This window comes from Monopterus albus, unplaced genomic scaffold, assembly GCF_001952655.1.
Source record: "Monopterus albus unplaced genomic scaffold, M_albus_1.0 scaffold38.1, whole genome shotgun sequence".
NCBI lineage: Eukaryota > Metazoa > Chordata > Actinopteri > Synbranchiformes > Synbranchidae > Monopterus > Monopterus albus.
The window spans coordinates 3,246,324-3,270,372 of NW_018127918.1; the positions used below are offsets into that span (position 1 = coordinate 3,246,324).

The window sequence follows — 24,049 nt, forward strand, 5'->3', positions numbered from 1 at the left end:
CTAACCTTTCTCATTTTTGTCCCCTCACTTTTACAGTTTTTGTTTGATTCATTCACTAAAATCTTTCTAAACTGTGTCTTTTGAGTGTCCAACTGCCAGAATCCAGGTAGGATGAGATGATCAAATAGTTCAAATGTTCATCTCAGGATTTTTTTTTTTAAACCCTGGCAGCATAGAGGCTGCCCTCAGGGATGAATAAAGTCCCACATCTTGCAGGTGATAATTAAGTTTTTTCCCCATCATGAAGCACAACCGAAATAATTAGGCAACCAGGAATCGAAATTCCTTGTACACTGTTACTGATAGTTGATGGATGATGACAGAGCACATACAGCACATGCCTTGGAGGCCCAGCACACTGCATATTACACTGTGAAAATTGTTTTAGCAACTTTTAATTACTCATTAACCACTGAATTATTCTGCAGTAGCCAAACATGTTGCCATAATTATTTATGGCAATAAAATAAGCTCTGCACAGAAGACTGCATTGTGAGCAACACTAGTGTGGTTGTCAGAGTGCTCTAGTCTTATAGCTTGTGAATGAGCATAACTGCATACTGTGCATCAAATAAACATGGCTGACAGTGACTTTGAGAACTTCTTTATTTATCTACGGTAGGCTGGTTCTGCTCTCAAAGGATAAAACATCTTTTGGTCATGTTTTAAACACACAAAAATGTCCACCAAACTGACTGTACATTTGTACAATGAAAGGTAGCAAAATAGGCCTGTCTATAAAAAAACTACTACTAATCTAAATTTCAATTGGCTTCAGTAGGAACACAGAAGGCTTGCAAAAGATGTACGGTGACATGCACTGACTTATCCAATGCTTACTCTATATCAGTCAGAGCCAGCAGTCGGTATTTGTGGCAGTCTAACATTAGAAAATATATTCAATGACATGAGAAAACAAGAATTCATTAAGATAGAAATCGAACACAGTTTGGACACTGACACCATTTTACATGGTGCTCTCCTCACACATAAATACTCACTTCATTCATAAACTCCACTTTGACATCCAAGACACATGTAGACCATTTACAGTGTACTCTCCCACTGTTTTCATTATGAAATATCCTGTCACAAACTTTTAAATGATCTATAGCCTCTTTGTTTCCACATGCTGATGTAGATGTTGTTAGTTTAGAATGATAAACACTGTAATTAGGAAGTCAAACAGGAAGTAAAAAGATGAGCTCTGCTCAGATTAAAGCTAGTCACTAGAGCTACTGTCAACAGACCAGAGGATTTATTCACACAAACACAATTTAATTCCATACACTATCAGAGCAGGGCACACACACAAGATGCAGGTATAAACACACACTGAATTCATTGGAATAGGAAGGTTATTATATCAACCGGACTATCGGGTTTGGTTGCATTGTGATTGGATCTCAGTCAGGTGTAAATGACGTCTGTATGTATGATCACATTCTTAAGAATAAATATCTGCCAAATATGTTAATGTCAACTAACTATGCTTCCTCCTGTTCTGTCAAACTGCCAATAAAAATGTTCAAAAGGCTGAGGGTCCTCGTAGTCAGGTAGTGAAGACTCACGGCCACAGTACCCCGGGTCTGGCTCTGGCCAGGGACCTTTGTTGTACTGTATGTGTACCCCATTCTCCCTTTCTTGTCAACTGGCCAATAAAGGAAAAATGCCCTCAAATTGTATCTAAAAAACACATAAACAGATTAGTCCTTCATTTGCAATGGAAAAATAAGTAGAGCCCAAACAGCAGCATCAGAAGACTCTCAAGATGCTGCTATTAGGACCATGCGATGGATGGGGTACCTGAGCTATTACTAATGCTAGCAAAGTTCACCACTGGCCCTGATCCTTCTTACAATATAATTCATAATAGATATGTTACGAAAGTAGCATAAAATTTACTTTAGCTGCTGATGTGTGACCCTCACACCGGGCAACAGTATCCCGCATGGCTCCACCTTGACCTGTAATGCATCAGCTCCACCTTCATAATTGGCATGTTGAGGTCCGATCACAATGCAGGCTGATTTGAGATTATCTAAATACTTTTTACTACCAGCACGACTCGACTATGATCAGATGTCATTAGCCAGACGATGCCATTTTGTCTCCCTACAGCTATGTTCACTATGCAGCTCTTGTGTATTAGTGATTTAGATTAAGCAACGTGTCATACATAGCAGTGTAAAGTACAAAAAGGCTGTCAACATCAGAAAGTTGGATGGTCAGTGTCCTGGGTTCAAGTCTTGTTTCCTTACTTTTGCTTAACTTCTCTTACTCCTAATTTTGATCATGTGGTCTTACATGCCTTACATGACTTTAAACCCAAAATGTGTAGGATTAGAAAATGTTGTTCTTTGGTGCCAAAAATACTGTGGCATACATCAATGCATTGATTTTTTCGACATACACAAAATATTTTGAAAGATGTTATATTCTCACACCAAAAAAAAAATCTACACATATTGACTTTTCATGACTGGCAATACATGATGAAGTGACTAAAGAAACCTGGCAGGACTGACTGTCCATACATCTAGTAACTGGACTTCCCCCCTCAGTTGTATCAATGATATTTGTATTTAAAAATGTGAATGTACAGTGTATTTTGTCTGGCACACAGATGATCTACTGCCTAATCAATAGCGATGCATTGTGCATCTTCAAGTCTTTAAAGTGTTGGATCTGTTGCCTTCCTTTGCTGACGAGGTGTTAGGAGATGAGCGCAGAACAAATACGAACCATAAACATAGAGATGGCAGCATTGACAAGCAGCAGAAGAACCACAGGTGTAACATTACAGCTCGAGCTCACAGCTGGGAAAAGAAGACAACATCAACTGTAAAAGACCTGTTACAAAAACTGAATAAATATACATTTATTATAGATTTTTGTTCACTGAATGGTCATTTCTGGATGCAGCTTTTTGTGTAGCTTAAAAATACGTCCTACATAACTGGAACTAGTGTTAAATTGTATTGTATCAAGATTTTTGTCTTTGTTTATATTTGCTGACATACAGTATAACAATATCTATGTATATTGTATACACTGAATGTAAATGTAAATTGAAACATTAACACACAAGTCCAAATTACATTTACTTGTTTATTTTTTCTAAACTTTGATTAAAACAAAACACCAAATTACTGCATACATTTATAACATGGCACAAACTGAATAGAGCTGAGGGGTGTTTCATCAAGAGGGTGAGAAAAACAGGCTTAGTGGTGAAAATGAACAACATGGTGACGGTCATGGCCACAGTGCAGTACAACTCAAACTTGAAAACTAGCCTAATGGGAGCTGTTGTAATTGCACAAGACTTGATTTACTCCTGATATTTACTAGTTATGCTAGGATTCAGAAACGCAGGAATGATACACCTAGTACCTTGTAATCCCTTGTCTGCAAGTGTGTGCATTTTGTTAATATGTGTGTGTGTGTGTGTGGTCCTTACTTCGGCAGCTTTTCCCATCTTGCTGCAGCATCCCAGTCACACAGCTGCAGATGGGCCCAGTTTCCCTACTGGTGCAGATCTGCTCACAGCCGCCGTTGTCTTCCTCACACCAGTCCGATTCTGCAGAGACGACAGAGGTGGGTCATGAAAATCCTGCAAAAGCTGAGAACTTTGACTGAACAGCACTGAAAAGAACTCCTGTAATATTTACAGAGAAAAATGGGTTGGCTTCTTAATTACATTCTATGATGATTTAACCAGGACGATAAAGCATTTTTATACAGTTCTGATCAGAATTACTTCCAGTTCTGTCATCCGATAACAATGAGCCAATAGAAACACAGTTTCTCATCCAGAGGTTAAACCTGGGTGAGGTGCCAAAACCTTTTTTTTTTTCAGCTCAGTAAACCAGAACTGGACTCACCTCTCCTTCTTATTGGCCCCACAGTCAGTATGTGCTCTTTATGGTCGCTGTCATCGGAGTACATTCTTCTCTTGTGTGGACAGTTCTGGATGCACAGTACACACACAGTACATGAAAACAGTAGGCATTGCTTCATCACCACTTTGATTTAAGACTTTGGTTCTTCTAGAGTTTCTCACCACTTTGCAGGCATTTGTTTCTGAGTCACACAGGGAAACGTCACAGTGCAGGTGGACCTCATCGTAATCCCCAATGAACTTGAAGACGGTGACATGGAAGCGACAGGTGAGTGACATACCATTCTCTGCCATGCCAATGGTGTTGTCCTTAATGTTTGGGCACCTAATGAGAGCCAAATATTAAAGGAATACACCATGTTTCTGGGAGACTGACCTGTTGAATGTTCATGATATCCAGAAGAGGGAAATTATCCTCTTTGTGGTGACTTTCAGCAGCACACAGTCACCAATTTTATTTAATACTGCAAAAAGTAGTCACTACTACTTTTAGATTAGGTTGTATATCATTAACAACTTACAAGTTAGCTTTACAGCTGCTAAACAATCTAATTTTTAAGTGTGTTGGTAGTGCCACTGACCTGCTATTAATCATTAACAGCAAAAATCACTGAAGCCAAAAATCCCCTTATTCTCTAATTAAAAAATTAACACATAAAAGCTTTTTTTAAGCACTCTTTATACATTTACATTCCATATATTGTTATTTTCAGTTAGACTACTCATAAATATGTTACAATATATGTCCTAGGACAATGTCTAGAGAAAAAAAAACATTTTAACCACTTTTTTTTGCACAGGTTTTCGGTACACAGTATATATGAATGGAATGAATGCAAAATTTTGAGGAGCCATTTTCATAATTTTTTGAGATTCTGAGACATTTAACCAATAAAAAACACAATCAGTAGCTGAAGCATTAAAAAGTATGTGTAATATTTGCTCCAAGCCCTACTTTGTGTATGTGTGTGGATGCCAGACTTAAAAACTCTCCAGCCTACCCCCTCTCTATGATGATATAGCGGAGTCGATCGCTGCTGTAGCGAGAGGGTGTGGCCCAGCACATATTCACTATGAGGATCAGTTGCTTTTCATCTGCCCCTTCCACAAAGACGCCCACAAAAAGGACATCCCGTGTGCTGAGCACCACCTCCCCTTCTCTGTATGGATTCCGGTATGAGGAGTTCTTATACAGAGCCATCTTGGTGATGAAGTTTCCCTCCTGGGTTGGTAGGGTGAGGTTAATCACACTGGGGGTGATGGAAAAAAGAGGATGAGATTATTGTGTGTAGTTGTAGGATTTTGTTCTATCTGAAGTGAACATATGGTTCTAGACGTGATCCTCGGTTTTATGTATACTCTGTCTGACCTGAGCATGGGTTTGAGGACCGTCTCCAGCGAGATCTTCAGGTCCAGTTCATAGGCGCAGGAAAACTCCACGTTGATAGTCTTGTCTCTGGTGATGATATTGCCAGAGTTGTTCATACTCTCGATCCACACTGTGTTTTTGTACATAATGTGTGTGCCATTCGACTGTTAGGGAGATAAAGAGACATTTAGAGCATTTGCCACGAGGAAAGAAAAATACAAAGATGTTTGAAAACAGTCACTTAGTTACTCTCATGATAATTTGACATTACTGATATGGCTAAAAGAACAATCTGACATTTCAGGAACTGTCAACATTTGGGTAAATTTACTGATTTACATTCTTCCTGAGAGATGATAAGATTGACATGACTGTGTGTTAGCCTAACTTATAGCATACAGACTGAAAGAAGGGGAAACAGCTAGCCTGGGTCTGAAAAACAAAATTAAAAAATACACAAACAAGTACTTCTCATTCTACTAAGTACACTATTTATCTTGTGTATTATTGTTATAAAGTTCATTCAATCTGTACCTAAACAGATTTACAATTTCTGGTGTTAAACCAACAAAATACAATGGCTTAATTAGTACGTTGGTGAGATGCTATTAATCTTTTTTGTATTTTGCAAGATTTCTAGTATTTATGCTAATGTGAACTATAGACACCCCCCACCCCACTTTTGTAGTTATCAAACAGTCATGAAGTTTCATCTAATTGTCATAAAAAAGCAAATTACACGTTTCTCAAAATTCAACAGTTGCACAAAATGTGAACTGCCACATGGAGACAAGACAGATGCTGTGACAAAATAAAAATGTTGTTAATGTTAAAATAATATACGTAATTTAGAACCTTAGAAACATTCAACACTGCACTTAAGTAAAAAAAAAAAAAAAGACCAAATCACATTCTTAAAATGATCATGTTTGAAACAAGTAAAGCTTGAGAGCTCAAATGTGGTAAAATATTCCAAGACCAACAAAGGTGTGGAAAGAAACAAGTAATCCAGCTAGAAAGCAAAATAGTCAGCAAGAATGTGAATAAATGGTAATTCTGGAACCTGTACAATGGAGCCACAGTGTCCCTTTGTGTTGTTGATGTGGAACGAGATCAAGTCCTCTCCCTCGATGCCAGCACAGTGCTCATCGTTAATCCTGACGTCTTCTCGTTCAAAGCCCAGCTGGAAGAGCTTACATTTGGAGATGGAAACCTCCATCTGAGCATGCTTACAGGTCACCTCTGCCTGGATAATGTCATCATCTCCTGCCACAGACATCCATCACAGTTATTCCAAATACACTGCAGGTTCAGAACAACATTATTCATGAATGTCAATGGAAAGTGATTGCATCAACACTATGGATTAAAAAGAACACACTGAAGGAAATGATGAATAATGAATGTTTCTGTAAATTTCAGGCAGCAAAATCATTTGGCAGTGCTGAAATTTTTCAACAACATAACATTTAACTGCTGAATGATTTAAGGAAAAAACTATTTCCAGGATGAATTATTTAAATAATACTTTTTAATATGCTGAAGCTGTGTTTAAATCAAAGTTCTAAAAGAGGAATATGGACCAACAAAACACTGTGAAACCCCTAATATATGTTTACAAATCTTAACTATTTTTCTATAACACTTAATATTCATGACTAAATAAGCAGCACTTAAAGTTTAGTAACAGCCATTTAGACTATACTAGAACAAACAGGATTAAAGTTGCCTGTGGATGATATCACGTCACCTCCAGTGCTGGAAGGTAACTCTGGACAGCCACACAGGTCGCCTCCATTCTCCAGCTCACAGGTGAAGTTTGTGCAGATCTCTCCTGCACAGGGGTCATAGATCCATTCTGCTAAAAGACAGGTCCACACACAATGTTAGCTGTCACAGAAAATGTTAGCTTCATTAAACATGTATGTACCATGTGCTGGATAACCAGACAAAGTGTGTCTGGGGGAAAAAAAACCAAAACTTTTTGGTACCACGCTTGTAGAAGTGGTGCTTCAGGAACAATAAAACCCACTAGCATATCGTTTTACCCTGTATTATAAACATGTTGAAACCAGTTATTATATTCCGTGCTTTAAAATGTGACTGACTGCACAGAGACTGTGTGCTGAGAGAGGCTGGTGCCTCATGGCTCCCTTACAGCAGTTCTCTTGAGTGATCCACCTGGTGGTGAGTGTGCCCAGGGAGCGGCAGGCCTCAGCGTAGGCTGCCAGAGAGCCACAGACCTGAGCCTTGCGGTGATTATAGCAACCATCCAGGTAGCAGGACTGGTAGAAGGGTCGAGGATCCAGCAGACCATGGCATGGCTGGAAGAAGCCCTTCAGCTGGGTAAGTTTCTGACAGGTATCGTCTCTCTGCAGCGCCAGCACCGCAGTGTTGTCACAGGACTGAGACAGAGCCACGTACTGGGTCTCATCACAGCTGAAGGAGAAAAACTGCTGTGTTAGTTGTTACTATATTCATTTTTTTCCTCTTATTTATAAGTAAATATGTACACACTGCTACAGTACAGACTGTGTGGGCTCATGTCATTAAGACAATGTCAGTAACAATGAGCAATATTACTGTCCCAGCTAATGTTGTGCAAAAGCTAGCCTTTTGGGTGAATTAATGACAATTATGAGTAACAAAGTGCTAAGTCAAAGATCACCAGCAAATGCGCGAGTGGGCAACAACAGGTCACCTCATGTCAAACTCAAGAAACAACTGTTGGTGATGAAGCTAACAGAAAAGTTCCTTTTATAGTTTTTAAAAAACCACAGCTCTGAGGAAATGACAGACAGACAGATCATTCTTTCAGTCTCTAAACTAAAAAGCTAAGCCATACAGCAGATGAAGCCTCTCCTAGCCCTACATACAACCAGCTCACCTTGTATACCAAGCCCTCACTGCCATTTTATCTGAAGCAAGGTCAAGTCCAGATATTTACATGCATACTCTTGCTCGTAAATGTCATACCAAGGTCAGTGGAGTGACATGAGAATTCATTTGGAGTAATGTCTGTCCAGCTGAAAAATGTAAGTGAGGTGGACCGATTCATTGTAGTTTGGTTTCCAATATCCCCTGAGTGAAATACTGTATCTTGTGCTTTAGCTGCTAAACTCTCACCAGCCAGTTTTTAATCTTTGTAATTTGGTGCTGATCAGGAAGTCTACAGTTTACCACAAAGATTTCATAGAAAGTAACGCATAACACATACAGTGGTGTGAAAAAGTGTTTGCCCCCTTACTGATTTCTTATCTTTTTGCATGTTTGTCACACTGTAATGTTTCAGATCGTCAAACAAATTTACAGTGCCTTGCGAAAGTATTCGGCCCCCTTGAACTTTGCGACCTTTTGCCACATTTCAGGCTTCAAACATAAAGATATAAAACTGTAATTTTTTGTGAAGAATCAACAACAAGTGGGACACAATCATGAAGTGGAACGAAATTTATTGGATATTTCAAACGTTTTTAACAAATAAAAAACTGAAAAATTGGGCGTGCAAAATTATTCAGCCCCCTTAAGTTAATACTTTGTAGCGCCACCTTTTGCTGCGATTACAGCTGTAAGTCGCTTGGGGTATGTCTCTATCAGTTTTGCACATCGAGAGACTGAAATTTTTGCCCATGCCTCCTTGCAAAACAGCTCGAGCTCAGTGAGGTTGGATAGAGAGCGTTTGTGAACAGCAGTTTTCAGTTCTTTCCACAAATTCTCGATTGGAATTTCTTTTGGAATATGACTAAAACTAAGAAATATATTTTACCTTTAAAAAACATGATTTCAGCTCTCTAGATGCACATTTATCAAAGCTGCATTCAAATGCTTATGCCTCATAAAACATAACAAAATTACATCATATATAGCTACTAAATATTGAAAAGTGTGGTAAGATGTGGCCAGCAGATGATCCGACTTTAAATTAAGTCTTTGCTTTCCTTTCTGCTCACTGTAGTTAGACATGAGTACAAAAACATAAAAATCAGCAGGAGAAATTTTGCTGGGCAGCACCTCCCAAACATGTATTGATAGGTCAACACAAGATTGCCTGCAGAACCCTCCCTTAGAACAACCCATCACTGTCTGTCCTTCCTGAATTCAGATTTATAGGTTCAAAACTACCCACAGCTTTACTAATATAACCCATATTAACATTTCCCCCCATGGTGTCATCCTCCCAGAACGAGGGTTTGATTGGGTTTAATCATTTGCTGTAAGAGGAGTGCTCACAGGCTTCCATGTTCAAATGTGTTAGCAGATGACAGACAGTGGGTGTAAATGGAAATAGCAATGTGGAGACTAAAGTTAATGGGAGCCACATTGATCTGACATGACAAAAACAACGTAGCAGGACAAAGATACACATAATCAGTAGGTCAGATCCAAACTGAAACCTTCAGTGTACAGTGGGAGATGTGTCTTTTCCACACTGATGGAATTTTGAAGTGTTGACAACAAAACTCCATATCCCTCTCTGTTTCTTTCAGCCAAGCTGAGATCTCTGATCCCAAAAATATTTTAGATAATCATGCAGTAAACTGCTTCAAAATACATGACCTCATGTTATAGCAGGTGTTTTGATGACAAAGGTAGAGTTTCCCTGATCATGTTTCTACCTGCAGTCATTGTTTTCACATTCCAGCAACAGAGTTCTCGTTAAACTTTCCCACCCTTCCTTAAACTTACAGTGGTGTGAAAACGTGTTTGCCCCCTTACTGATTTCTTATCTTTTTGCATGTTTGTCATACTGTAATGTTTCAGATCATCAAACAAATTTAAATATTAGTCAACGATAACACAAGTAAACACATCATGCAGTTTTTAAATGAAGGTTTTTATTATTAAGGGAAAACAAAATCCAAAACTACAAAGCCCTGTGTGAATAAGTGTTTGCCCCCTAAACCTAATAACTGGTTGGGCCACCCTTAGCAGCAACAACTGCAATCAAGCGTTTTCGATAACTTGCCATGAGTCTTTTACAGCGCTGTGGAGGAATTTTGGCCCACTCATCTTTGCAGAATTGTTGTAAGTCAGCCACATTGGAGGGTTTTCGGGCATGAACTGCCTTTTTAAGGTCATGCCACAGCATCTCAATTGGATTCAGGTCAGGACTTTGACTAGGCCACTCCAAAGTCTTCATTTTGTTTTTCTTCAGCCATTCAGAAGTGGACTTGCTGGTGTGCTTTGGATCATTGTCCTGCTGCAGAACCCAAGTTCGCTTCAGCTTGAGGTCACAAACGGATGGCCGGACATTCTCCTTCAGGATATTTTGGTACACAGCAGAATTCATGGTTCCATTTATCACAGCAAGTCTTCCAGGGCCTGAAGCAGCAAAACAGCCCCAGACCATCCCACTACCACCACCATATTTTACTGTTGGTATGATGTTCTTTTTCTGAAATGCGGTGTTACTTTTACGCCACACATAATGGGACACACACCTTCCAAAAAGTTCAACTTTTGTCTCGTCTGTCCACAGAGTATTATCCCAAAAGTCTTGGGGATCATCAAGATGTTTTCTGGCAAAACTGAGACGAGCCTTTATGTTCTTTTTGCTCAGCAGTGGTTTTCGTCTTGGAACTCTGCCATGCAAACCATTTTTGCCCAGTCTCTTTCTTATGGTGGAGTCATGAACACTCAGCTTAACTGAGGCAAGTGAGGCCTGCAGTTCTTTGGATGTTGTTGTGGGGTCTTTTGTGACCTCTTGGATGAGTTGTCGCTGCGCTCTTGGGGTAATTTTGGTCGGCTGGCCACTCCTGGGAAGGTTCTCCACTGTTCCATGTTTTCGCCATTTGTGGATAATGGCTCTCACTGTGGTTCGCTGCAGTCCCCAAGCTTTAGAAATGGCTTTATAACCTTTTCCGGACTGATAGAGCTCCATTATTCTCTTTCTCATTTGTTTTTGAATTTCTTTGGATCTCGGCATGATGTCTAGCTTTTGAGGATCTTTTGGTCTACTTCACTTTGTCAGGCAGGTCCTATTTAAGTGATTTCTTGATTGCGAACAGGTGTGGCAAGAGAAATTGAACTCAGGTGCGATAAACCAGTGTTTTGACAGGGGGGCAAACACTTGTTCACACAGGGCTCTATAGTTTTGGATTTTGTTTTCCCTTAATAATAAAAACCTTCATTTAAAAACTGCATGATGTGTTTACTTGTGTTATCTTTGACTAATATATAAATTTGTTTGACGATCTGAAACATTACAGTGTGACAAACATGCAAAAAGATAAGAAATCAGTAAGGGGGCAAACACTTTTTCACACCACTGTAACTGTTGAAACTAGTTTGAGGAAAGTGGAGTTTGCACAACATAAAACTAAAATAATAAGCTAAAAGAAATGTAGAGCTGGGTGCTGAATCTCTGTGGATTTGTCACCTTTAATCTTTTATATATTCTGGGGATGACCTCTAAACTGTTTCACAAGACTTGTATATAGTTGCATTCATGTACAGTGCAACGATATATGCTACCATGTCAGTAAGTCCACCTGTTCTGGATGCCGTTGGTCTTCCAGCTCTGGGCCAGCTCCAGGGCGCTGACAGCCGGCTTGCCCCTAGAAGTGATGTAGTCATCGCTGGGGTCTCCGTTGAAATTCCCACAAAGACCACACACCTTGTTCTGAAGCCGCTGACCCATTGTGATGCTAAGGGTGTTAAAGCGATTATATCGAACCTGGATGTCCTGGGGTGTGTCAATGACAATAAAACCCTCGGATGTGGACAGGCGTGTCATCAGCCCAGTTAGAAACGGTACTGATACTGGTGTACCATTGACCTGGGAAGACATAGAAATCTTCAGATATCTGAGAAAGGACACACAGTCACAAAGCAATTTAACTTCATTAATTTTCACTGACCACCACTAGCATATCATTACATGCTATTTGACAGCAGGTGAAATAAGGACAGAATTAGTGTTACACAGACTCTACTGTTGTTTCTGGTAAAATCATTCAGAAAAGCCAGAGAGATTTCCCTGATTTAAATGAATATGACCTAAGCCACTTCAGAGAGATACCACAGATATTAACATACTGTAGTTCTTAAGGCAGTTCAGATCAATGTTGTGCTCACTGGGAGCCACAGTTAGGGGTAATCAGCACTTCATTAACTACCTCTCTGAGTGCACATTCAGTGATGTGGCCTAAAGCCAGAGCTGGAGGAGCTCTAACAGGCAGGTCAAGTGGTTAGTTGGACTTTGAGGACTCTTTCACATATTCAGGAAAGAAAAGAAAGGTGTGAAGTGAATATGTTTGCTTAGTTTGTTGAGGAGATGTTTGATAAAGGTGTCTTTGACAAGCAGATGGCACAGTCAAAAGAAAGTAGACTAGAGATAGTAGTTTCATTACATTTTGGCTGAAAGCAGAAAATTACACATGAAAGTTGAGCTCATATACAGTCTTACTCTGTTAAACAGTACACACTTATAGGTTTTGCAGTTACAGCTGCACTTGGTCTGGTATGACCAGTGGATACCAGCGGTTATTGTTTGCAAACTGTAGCTAGATATTGCTAAGTAACTGACATTACTAAGCATGCTTACTTTATGAATCTTCTTAACATGGGTCTCAAACTATGTTTTAGAACTATGTTTTAGAACCTAACATTATCCAGTAATTTCAGCAGAAGTTGCAACTACATTAATTTGTTTTGGTCACCTGCACTGTCAGACTTGTAACAGCAGAAGTTACAAAATGACAATTTACAGTACACATCCTGTGGTCACTGAAGCAAGGTTAATATTACATAATGTTTCCGGATACCTGACAAACTCAAGTCCAATATTTACTCTTTTCCTTGCTCTTTTTAGACCAAAACAACAAGTTGATAGATGCCACAAGGATCAGTAGAACTAGAGGGACCTGCAGAGGCGTCAGCTTGTCACTACAGGCAACACTTTTTACAATACACAGACCTGATTAAGCCATTATTAATATAAAACTGTTAATACAGGAGTAAGGTCTGAAATATAATATACCATACGGTGGTTAACCAGTAATGTCCAATATTTGGCTGGTACACTAACTAACTAATTAACACTTCTCTCACCTTGACAGTGCTGCCAGAGATGAGTATATTCTCCTCATTGATGTAAAGGTAGATATGAGAGATGGTGGTGAGGTTGGGTGTGCTCCATTTATCAAAATTAGCAATGAGTTGGAAGGAGAGATCAGGCAGCTTGTGACAGTTTGTGGACAAGACGAAGGAGCAGGAGGCAGGGAGCCGCAGCGATGCCCCATCGAAGGTTCGGAGCGCCTTGGGTCACACTGGATCAGGTTTCGCCCAATGCACTGGCAGCGTTTGGTGCAGTCACTGTTCCAAAACAGCTGCTTGGGCTGAAATAAATAAAGGCTGACTGACTGATTGACAGAAAAGCATTTTTAACTACTTTGTGATAATGAAAATCATGAAATATTCATGCAAAATGAGTCCAGTTAACATTAAACCAAAACAAAACTGGGCAATACTCTAACCTAAGATTTGCTTTGAGTGAGATAAGGTTCATTGCAAGTTGTCACTGTCATATGTACTGACAATCACTGGCCACTGAAGACCTTTAATAAAAATCCAGTTTTGACTGCGCTTCTCTAAGTTTATTCCATGTAATGCTTTATGTGAGACTGACCTCATAGTACTTGCCATCAGTGTAGCAGCCACAGTTCTGAGGCAGGATGCAGCTCTTTCCGTTGAGTACATAGCCCTGGTCACACTGGCAGCCCTCCACGCAGTCTTGGCTGCAGTCCCTCTGGCCACGGGCTGGGGCGCACTGGGGCTGGCAAACTGACATGCAACTGGAGTAATGGCTGTTAGGTGGACAGCCCTGGACTGGGAGCAGGCAGGTTGGCAATGATATTAGCTAATTGTAGTGACTGCAGTATACACACAGGAAATTTTCATAAGTGTGGATTTTTCAAGGGTAAATATTTGTGGACAAGCACTGGGTCAGTGTGAGTCATTGTCCATATCAAGAGCTGACACAGCTCTACAGCAGCTGTTCCAAGGAACTGTTAAACATTTTGGGAAATATGCTTAATTGCTTTCTTTCAGAGAAGAAGATAAAAGATTGATTCCAGTCTTATATCTATGAGGTGCTGGGCTTAAAACCTTAAATAAAACTAAAACTATCTGCATGGGTAGATACCACTAGAAGTAAATGAGAAAGTATGTTTTCTTGTAATATATGGGGAGACCGCTGCACACACAATCAAAGCACATGCTAAAATTAAGGTAAGTCCAGACTCACCACATGGTGTACCACTTCTCCAGTCAGTAACAGGCACTCCTTGGATCTGACAAGTGCTGGCATAGATCTGCAGCCAGTTACAGATTGTCTCCTGAGCTCCCTGGTCCAAACAGGTGTCCTGCAGGCAGCTTTGATAAAAGAAGGCTGGCGCCACCTTGCTGTGGCAACGTGCAAACCCACCTCCTCGATCCACTATTAGTCCACACAGTCTGACTGCCTCAGGCTCCACGAACACATACAGTCCATTTCCAATGTGAAAACGTATGCCTGTACCAACTTCGTTTGCCCCAGTGTCAGTGTTGTCAGTGTTGATGTCCATATTAGTATCAGCCACAATGAGAGGGGCATTGTTTTGCATGCTTTTCTCTCCCAGACCACAGCGCGGGCAGGAGTCTCCACAGCCCACCTGGCAGAAGGTGTCCCTCTCTGCCCAGGCCATGCCCCAGTCAGTGGTGGTGAGGGTGGGTGGTGATAAGGGCATGTCCTGGCAGAGGCCACAGGAGGTGTTGTAAAGCCTGCGGGGCAAAGTCAACAGGAGAAGACTGTTCCAGTCAAAGGCCACTTTCAAGCCAAAGTCTGTTTCCAGAACGAGCTGCATGCCCAAGGAGAAGATGTTGACCTTCCCTGGGCCCAACTTCAGAGGAAGGTACAAACGCTCCTTATTCACCTGAGTGAAGAGAGATTTAATAAAACTAGTTCTATTTTGAACAGATTTAACTCTTAATCTGGAATCTCCGTCAGTTTAGCACGAATGTATGGTGTCTAATTAAACCGACCTGGATACTATATTCAGTATATGAGGAAACCTAGGAGACCACTGGATAACATTAAGGAAAAGTGAAGGATTTCCTCTGTGATTCTCATATAAGAGAGAGAAAGACACAGGAACAGAAAGAATGAGAAAAATGTGTATGTGTTGGGCTATGTGTGTCATTTCTATTCCTTCTCAGATCTTTTATTTAGTTTGTGAAGCAAGTCCAAATGTCACTCTGTTGAGGTTCTGTCTGAGCCAAATCCAGCCCGATAAAAGATGCCCATTGAAACTGGATCCACCTTAAGCCAGTCAGAGAGGAATTCACCCTCTGCTTGGTTATTTCATCAGTTTGATTAGAAACATCATGCCCTCACAAATAAAACTATGACCTTCACAGGTCATGCAAGAAAAAAAAGCTGTTATAATATCACTAAGGTCACAGCTTTTAGTCATTTGGCGCATTCCTTATTACAGCTAATCTCAGATCACTTTTATTACTCTTCATGCACTCACCGTAACTGTGTTTTTGTAGGTTCGAGAGACTTCGATCTCATACTCATAGATCTCCAGTACAAAACCCCTCACCCATATTGCCTGGCTTGTGTCCCTTTCCTCATTCCGAGCTGCAAATTTAAATTGAGGAAATGTTCCACTAAAAGGTGCATGGTCTCTGTTCTCTCTTCCACAGTTGGTGGTGGCCATCATAAGGGTACAAGAACTCTGCAGCTCAAATGGTATACCACCAAATGGTAGAAAATGGCCATAACCAGCTGCCACACACAGAGCCTCAGTGCGTGGCTGGCAGAAATACAGGCCATCATTCTCCTGACAGTACTCCTCAGGGTGACAGGGTGCGAACTGACAGTACACACTGTTGTCAGAGCCATTGCAGTAGCAGCGCTCCTGGCATTCCCAATTTGTCCAGAAAGTCTGGTTAGTGGCCAGCTGGCGCCTGTGGCTCATACATCCACAATCACTGCGTAACACACACAGGCCATCCCGCAGAGCAAAGCCTTCCTCACACTGACACCCTTCCTGGCATGGCAGAGGACACGGCTCTTCAGGCTCATCCAAGTTGGAGCAGGTCAGAGGGCAGGCGCTGGTGCACTCATCAAAATGGCTGTTCTCTGGACATGGAAGAGCTGAGACAGAAGAGAAAGGTAAGAGAAAGCAAGAGACAAGGAATGACAAAGTCCAAATCTATGTTAGAAGAATAATCCAATGAAAAGTTTTTGTCTGGAGTATCAAATACCTGCCCTTCTGTAGTATTGAATAGCAGCTTTGAAAAATTATAGCCAAACAAAAGCTTTTGTTTGATGCCAGCAAGGTAGCTGGTTTAATATGTCTGATGAAGTTTTCTTATAATGGACAAACAAAATATGACTGTTGGGAGCATATGGAGCATATGAACTGGGAGCTGAGAAATGGACCATGCTAAACTAATCATTTGAGAAGTTTCAATTGACGTTTTGAAACTAGATCGCCACTGGAAAGGGAGTAACTGTCAAGAACCCAAGCTGACTACAGTGGCTGTGTGCAAGCTTTAAGAGCATCTTTCAAGCGCACCAGTGTGAATGTTTGATTTTTCATGGAGCAAACCTTTAAAGAATAAAGAGTGCTCTGATTGTAGCAGGTTTACATGGCTTGACAGAGTTTTTACAAAAAAAAGGGGAGGAAATGACAGAAAAGGTTTGAAACCCACTGCTGCAGAGGAAACTAAAAATAACTACTGGTTAAAAAAGCCATTTATCAAAAAGTAGAAAGGGAAACTGCTAGTCATATTTTGCGAAAAACATGCTTTCCATAAAATTAAAGTCTGCTTTTTATATTTAGCATGTGTAAAGAGCACATTTTTATTAAACGTTTTGGGGTGTTATAGTCTAGTTTGCTTGCTAACAAGAGATATTTGTTAGAAGACATTTTTCATTATTTTATTTTATTTGTTTATTTATTTTAGTGGGAGAGCCAAGCTAGATGTTACTGTGCCTTTGCTCTGGACACACAGAAATAACCTCACATTCCAAACAAGCGAAACATCAGCCTCTTCCTTTAAAGTACAGCTGCTCTATATCTACTCACGGCAGTTGGTGGCACTTCTCCAGTAAGTGAGGCTGACTTGAGCATCCTGACAAGCGGTGGCATAAGCCTGCAGTGATGAACACAGGGCTGAACGGTTCCCTTCCTTTACACACATATTATACAAGCAGTTCCTGAAGAATGGTGAGGGGTTGACCACTGTATGACATGCCAGAAATGAACTGTTCCCAGGGTCATTGATGTTGCCACACATCCAGGGACTCTGGTAGAGACGCAAGTCTGTGCACATGCGATAGAGGTCATCACAGTCACCATTACAAGTGATGTCATCGGCAATGGACTGCCAGCTCTCTGTGAACTGTTCAGTAGACTCTGCTAGGCGTCCATTAGGGAGGCGAAGGTCATCAGTGGCGTTGTTATTGAAAACACCACACAGACCACAAGTAATGTTGTAGAAGAGCGTGGAGAGGGAGATATTGAGGAATCCTTGGCGTGTGTAGTGGACACGAAGCAGATCTTTGGACTCCACCACTGTAGCATTGCCTGGGGCTCTGTATATCATCATTGTCTCCATTGGATGGACATATGGAAGTGCCACTGGTTCACCATTCACCTGGAACATATGCCATATGCATTCAAAAGCTGAAAATGGAAATGAAAAAGGTTTTGCATAGTTGAAAAAGAAAGTACTAACCTTTACTATGTTAAAATCCATCCCTCCCATCTGAGCTTCCAGGTTAGCCACTGTAACTATTACAGGTCTTTTCCAAGCAGGGCCTTTGCTCACCAGTTGCCTGCCCATCTTCACCTCCACCAGCGATCCATTAGCTGGCACTGCGGCACACAGCTTCAGCAGGTAGTAGGAGCTGTCATCAGGAAAAACCAGGAAGGTGCCATCAAAGGAGGATGTCATTGAGGTCTGGGTGAGTGAACACACTCCCTCCCGCTGAGGGTAGCAACCTAGCAGGCCCACCTCCGCCACACACACTTCACCATCCTTACAGGACTCATTGAAGCAGGACACTTCCCCAGCAAGCTCACAGGTACAGCGGAGGTTACATTCACCTTCTTCACCGCTGGGGCCTGTCCAGAATGTGTGATTAAGGGGGTAATAGAGGCCATTATGCTCACAGCCGCAGTCTTCATACTGTACGCATCGGCTGCCACTGAGAACATAACCTGGGTCACACTGGCAGCCCTCAGTGCAAGGGTGGGCACAATATAGGGGAGCGGTGAGGTCCGAGCATGAGGCTGGGCAGGCACTTGTGCACACTTGGTAATTGCTGAACTCTGGACATGACAAAGCTGAGACCAGAAAAAGAGAAGAAATCATGTCAATTGACACAAATAAATGAATGTGCTGTAAGCTGAAGGATCAGCGTAATTCAAACTGAGTCTCACCACAGAAGGTGCGAGATCTCCAGGGCCGTATAGTGACACCCAGGGCCTGACAAGCCAGAGCATAGGCCTGGATACCTTGGCAGAGTGTGGTGATGTTATCCCTGTTGCTGCACATGTCATATACACAGCTGTAAACAAAGGCTGTAGGGTCCACTACGGCTCTGCAGTCCCTAAAAGGTCCATCAGTTTTGTTGATGAACCCACAGTAGTCCGAGCGAAAGTAGAAGGCTTCTGTAAGAGGGTCACACAAACTGCAGTTCTGTGCACAGCCATCTGTACACCTCCAGTCTGTGTCCTCCGCTCTCCAGCTACCCCCTAACTCCACCACGCTTTCTGCTAGAGAGCCGTCAAGAAGCACAGGATCATCAGCAGGATCATCATTATAATTACCACAAAGGCCGCAAGTGTTGTTGAAGTAGGAGCTGGGTAGGGAGATGGATGCATAATGCTGGCCATCAAAAGTTACCAAGAGTCCAAAGTCTGTTTCTAGAGCAACAGCAAACCCAGACTGGTATACCCTGACAGCACCAAGCTGGAGCTGGACAGGTAAAGTCTTCATCAAGCCATCTACCTAGAGAAAGCAAGAGCGGAAAATTCAGAAAAGGAACAACGAATAACTTTCCTCCTGTCATCTCATCACAACAGAATTCTCAAAACATGAATTGCAGATCATCAAGTGTAAATGCATCCACATACAGTACTGTATATTAAATCAGCACAAAGAAGTAAACATAAGGCAAATATTGTGGTTATTCCTGATACAAAGTGGTCTAGTAAATTCTTACCTGGGCTGTTCCAAAACCACCTTTGGATAGCACCACTCTGTGACCATATACCTCTACTGTGACATCTCTGAGCCATGAAACAGCAGTGACCCCACGGTTCTCATTTTTGGCCACTACACTGAAGGGAGGCAGCCCTGCCACCTCCCAGCAGGGCTGAGCCAGCAGGTAGGAGCAGGTTCCCTGAAAGTGATACAGGAAGCCATCGAAGGTGTGGTAATGAGGGTCACCAAACACCACACAAGTACTGGTGCGGGTCGGCTGGCAGTAAAAGGCCCCATCCTGCTGTTCGCAGGTCTCCAGCTGCCCGCATGGAGCCACTTGGCACTGCACCACATTGTCGATGTCAAGGCATCGGCATCGCTGGGAGCACTGATCAGATGACCAGAAGACTTCCCCTCGTCTGTAATAACGTCCTGAAGAGGATGTAGAAGAGCCACTTCATTCCAACAGTTCATTGACTGCTCTTAAGAGTTTGCTACACTGAGGATGCAAAGACAGCTGCTTCGCAAATACTGTAATTACCCTGTGTGGACATAATAATCAGTATTTGATGCTTGAACTTGCCATTATAGCTGCAGCCATTGGCGGGATCTATCTGTTCAGTGTCTACACGGAAGAACCAGCGCCCAGGAATGTTTACATTGGTTGTCTGTTCAATGTTCACCACCTCATTGGACCGTGATCCTGGCAGGTTGAAGAAGTGACCAATATCTCCACCATTAAAACCTGACTGAAAAGCAGAAAAGTGTGAGGGACAAGACATGAAATGTTTATATTTAATCAACAATAGCTTATTATTCATTTAAAAAGTATTAATATTATTTTGTTTGAGAATACCTGAGCGGTTGTCCCTCCCAGTCCCGTTAAAGGATCTCCACCACTGGCTGTTCCTGTGCTCCATGTTATTTCTCCATAGTTGAACATACTGAAGAAAGCTATGCCATCTGACATTAGTACAGTTTGGAATGTGTTCACCTTTTAATAAACCAAAAGGATTAAAATGTATCAACAAAGGCAAACAGACTCATACATAAAGCATAACAAGCAACAAAATAATACCATAATGGTAAACAAATGTTCACTTGCAGACAAAAAATAAATAAATAAATAAAAATTCACTAAATTGTTTGAGAACCTGCCTCACATTGAAATGGTCACTGATGTTATGGAAACCATGGTTATATGTAACTAAAAACATGATCTTTTAACCTAATTTATTCCAGTTTTAAATGTCTTTTGATGAGTAAATCACCAAATAAATGCATTACTGATGAGGTAGAAAAGTACTGTAGATTGACATTGTTTTAGCCTATTTAGCACAAAATAAGGATATTAACAGCTATCAAGGTAAAACAAATACAGCTTGCGACAATACCAGATCAGCCTTATTTACATATTGTATCTTGTTCACGTAACTCATGTTGGTCAAGGCAATTGCTTGTTTTTCATAAATTATAGTCATCCACCCTATCTTGGGTAAGACAGTAAACTAAAGAAGCTTAAATAATACTACTAGCAAAACAGGTTTTAACACTGAAAACCACTTTACTGTAAATATACCAGTTGTTCTCCACGTACTGTAACTGTGTGGAAATGTGTGACCACAGTACTTTGTGTATTATTCAAGGTTTGGGATTTACCGGGGTTGTCTGGCTTCCTCCATAAAAGGTGACTTGGTGCCATGTTGCAATAAAGACCCAGGTAGCTGTGAAAGTGGGCATGTTTTTGAAGTACTTCCGGACATCTTGTGTTGCCCTTTCCAGTATTTCTGGTTCAGTGGATTCTCTGTAGTACACATCTCCACGGATGCCGTTGTGTACATCCGCCCAAAGCGGGGCAATGAATGATCTGCTGTCACTCAGGGGAAAAGCCTCTGGTGTGAATTGGCTGACCTGCACGTTGAAGGAGATCACACCATTGTTGTTGACCTGTGAAAAGGAAGGACAGTTGTGTTTTAGCCTAATACACTATAATGTACTGTATTCTTTATACATTGTTATATACATTTTTGTATTATTAACAATTATTTTAAGACTGATGGAGGACATCAAGGCTTACATAGATGGACCGATGGGGGACATCGAAGAAAACAAAAGAAATGAGCAAAGTAATTTCAGATGAACTCCCATCATCCATCTTAGGGGTCTCTAGATCTCTATGTCCGGGTCCATATGGATACAGGATATCCTGAGTACTAGCTAAAATAAGAAAATGACATAAGGGTTCATTGAATGGACCATTATCAACCTGAACAAATGAAGAAATTGCTGCCAAGTGTTTATTACACTCCGGGTATTAAGGTGTATTGGTGCTTATGTCATACCTCTCGACTGTGCTAAGATACTGAAGAGGTGAAGCAGAATGACTGGGCAGCCTGGCCGGACCATTCTAAAAAAAACACAAAAGGTTACACTGAACTGATGTTTTTTTATCAGTCTTGCCTTTTCCTTAAACCTAATGGAAATGCAGAAAGACATGAGTCATAGGACAAACTTTCTTAAACAAAGCTGTTTGACAAAAGAGAGGAGGGGGATCAACGTCACATTACTTCTTTAAGATCAGGCTCCCAGGTCTCCCAGGGGAGCCCTGAAAAAGCCCTATTATGCATGCTAGAACAATGTATCAGGATCGCATTTGCCTTAAAATCCCATGTGAGTGGGCAACAGCGAACTAGGGGCCTCTCAGTGCCGCAGTTCGCTGCAGCTGACTGAAGTCACTACGTCTGAAGCCACAAGGCTGCTCAGGAGCTCATTACCACTTGTGTTTGGGAGCCATCCATGCTTTGTTGGCTAAATGGACAAGAGCATAAACATTGGGTTACTAATGGCTTAAACAGAGTAGGTTTGAATTGCTAAGGGCCTTGCAGTGGGGTTGTTCAGTGCCTGGCTTGGCAAGGATCCCAGCATACTGCCAAGTTGTCAGATTTTACAATCATCATATAGCATTTGCACTTTATTGTGTAATAAAATTGAAAGAAACTTCAGCCTGTATACTGAGTAAATGAAAGCAATAACCAATCCGTACTTATATGCCAGCTCTACACATAATTTAAAACCGGTCTCTTCTGGGTATCATAGACCTTGTTAGATATTATGCCTTTCTCAATCTGCATTTCCATTTGTTGTGTTATTTTGGGCACGTGATTCTGTCACAATTTGAAATCCCCACTGGTATCCCACCAAGCATTTTACATCAGCCAGCAGCAATGGTGAAGGACACGAGGAAGCCCAACAACTGCCTGAACATTCATTCTACAACTGTTGGTTTGCCACCAAGTTTACAGTAGTTATGGGATTTTAGGCAAGAAATTAACAGTGAAAGCTTCTAATGTAGATCATTTATCAAAATAATGTCGACATGTATTCCAGCATTTTGGGGATGTGACAAGGAGCAGCTGTGGTATGTGCTGTCAGCTGGACCCTTCTCTCATCTCCCTAATGTGTGAATTCTATTCAGCTTGATGGTAAATTGTGTTCAGGTGTGCTAAGGTTAGTGCACACTGCTGAGAGAGGTGTGCTGTAGTCTCATCAACGTCTCAAACTGTAGCAAAACTGTACTACAGGAGGGTGATTAATGAACAAACAGTACGGAGGCTTAAGGAGGAATTAATGGGGCAGGAATGGGAAGCAGTATACAGAGAGGAAGATTTAGATAAAGCATATGAACAATTTTGACATATATTTCAGGAAGTATATGACAGGACCTGCCCACATAAGCAGTATAAAAACAAAAGGAATTACAGTGAGAAACCATGGATAAGTAAGGGATTACAGAATGCATGTAAAAAGAAGAATGCACTATACAAGGATTTCATAAAAGACAGATCAAAAAAGACGGAAGCAAAATATAAGGCGTACAAGAACAAATTAATTGAGATCCTGAGGAGATGTAAGAAACAATATTACTCTAAAGTATTGGAGGATACTAAAAATAACATGAGAGGTACTTGGAATATATTAAATAAATTGATTAGAAACAATTCCAGTAAGAGTAACTACCCCCAATACTTTATGGATACACCGGTCATCAGAATGGAGGATGCAGTTGATAAGTTTAACAGATTTTTTGTGAATGTTGGCCCTAGTTTAGGAAGAAGCATTTGTACAGATGCTTCAGCCGTCACTAGAAATAATAATACAATTGAAAGGAACATGAGTTCTATGTTCTTGAAGCCAGTAGTTGAAAAGGAAATTATAGAGATAGTAAATAAATGTGATAACAAAACATCAAGTGATAGTGATGGTATCACCATGACAACTGTAAAATGGGTAATTAAGGAGATAGGCAAACCATTAACATACATTTTTAACATGTCATTTCGACTTGGGCAGTTCCCTAACAATATGAAAATTGCAAAGGTTATCCCTCTGTATAAATCTGGTGATAAACACAACTTCACGAATTATAGACCGGTTTCTCTGTTGTCACAATTTTCAAAAATTCTGGAAAAACTCTTCAATAACAGATTAGATACATTTATTGACAAATGTAAAATCCTCTCTGATTGTCAGTATGGTTTTAGGTCGAACCGGTCGACATCTTTGGCCATTAC

At 41.0% G+C, this 24,049-nt stretch overlaps 1 protein-coding gene across 1 annotated transcript in view; it reads right to left on the reverse strand.

The window, feature by feature from the left end:
• Positions 1-627: 627 nt before the first annotated feature.
• tecta (tectorin alpha) overlaps positions 628-24,049 on the reverse strand; it is a 25,895-nt gene continuing 2,473 nt past the window's right edge. The window contains 24 exon segments of the mRNA XM_020598335.1: positions 628-2,819; positions 3,464-3,583; positions 3,888-3,972; positions 4,067-4,229; positions 4,906-5,154; positions 5,274-5,437; positions 6,337-6,539; positions 7,024-7,134; positions 7,432-7,712; positions 11,765-12,051; positions 13,326-13,528; positions 13,531-13,612; positions 13,903-14,102; positions 14,521-15,187; positions 15,788-16,416; positions 17,354-17,924; positions 18,006-18,616; positions 18,713-19,283; positions 19,498-19,910; positions 20,062-20,227; positions 20,335-20,472; positions 21,138-21,425; positions 21,556-21,695; positions 21,821-21,885. Of these exon segments, the coding sequence (XP_020453991.1) occupies positions 2,716-2,819; positions 3,464-3,583; positions 3,888-3,972; positions 4,067-4,229; positions 4,906-5,154; positions 5,274-5,437; positions 6,337-6,539; positions 7,024-7,134; positions 7,432-7,712; positions 11,765-12,051; positions 13,326-13,528; positions 13,531-13,612; positions 13,903-14,102; positions 14,521-15,187; positions 15,788-16,416; positions 17,354-17,924; positions 18,006-18,616; positions 18,713-19,283; positions 19,498-19,910; positions 20,062-20,227; positions 20,335-20,472; positions 21,138-21,425; positions 21,556-21,695; positions 21,821-21,884 (6,510 nt within the window). The 5' untranslated portion in view covers position 21,885 and the 3' untranslated portion in view covers positions 628-2,715.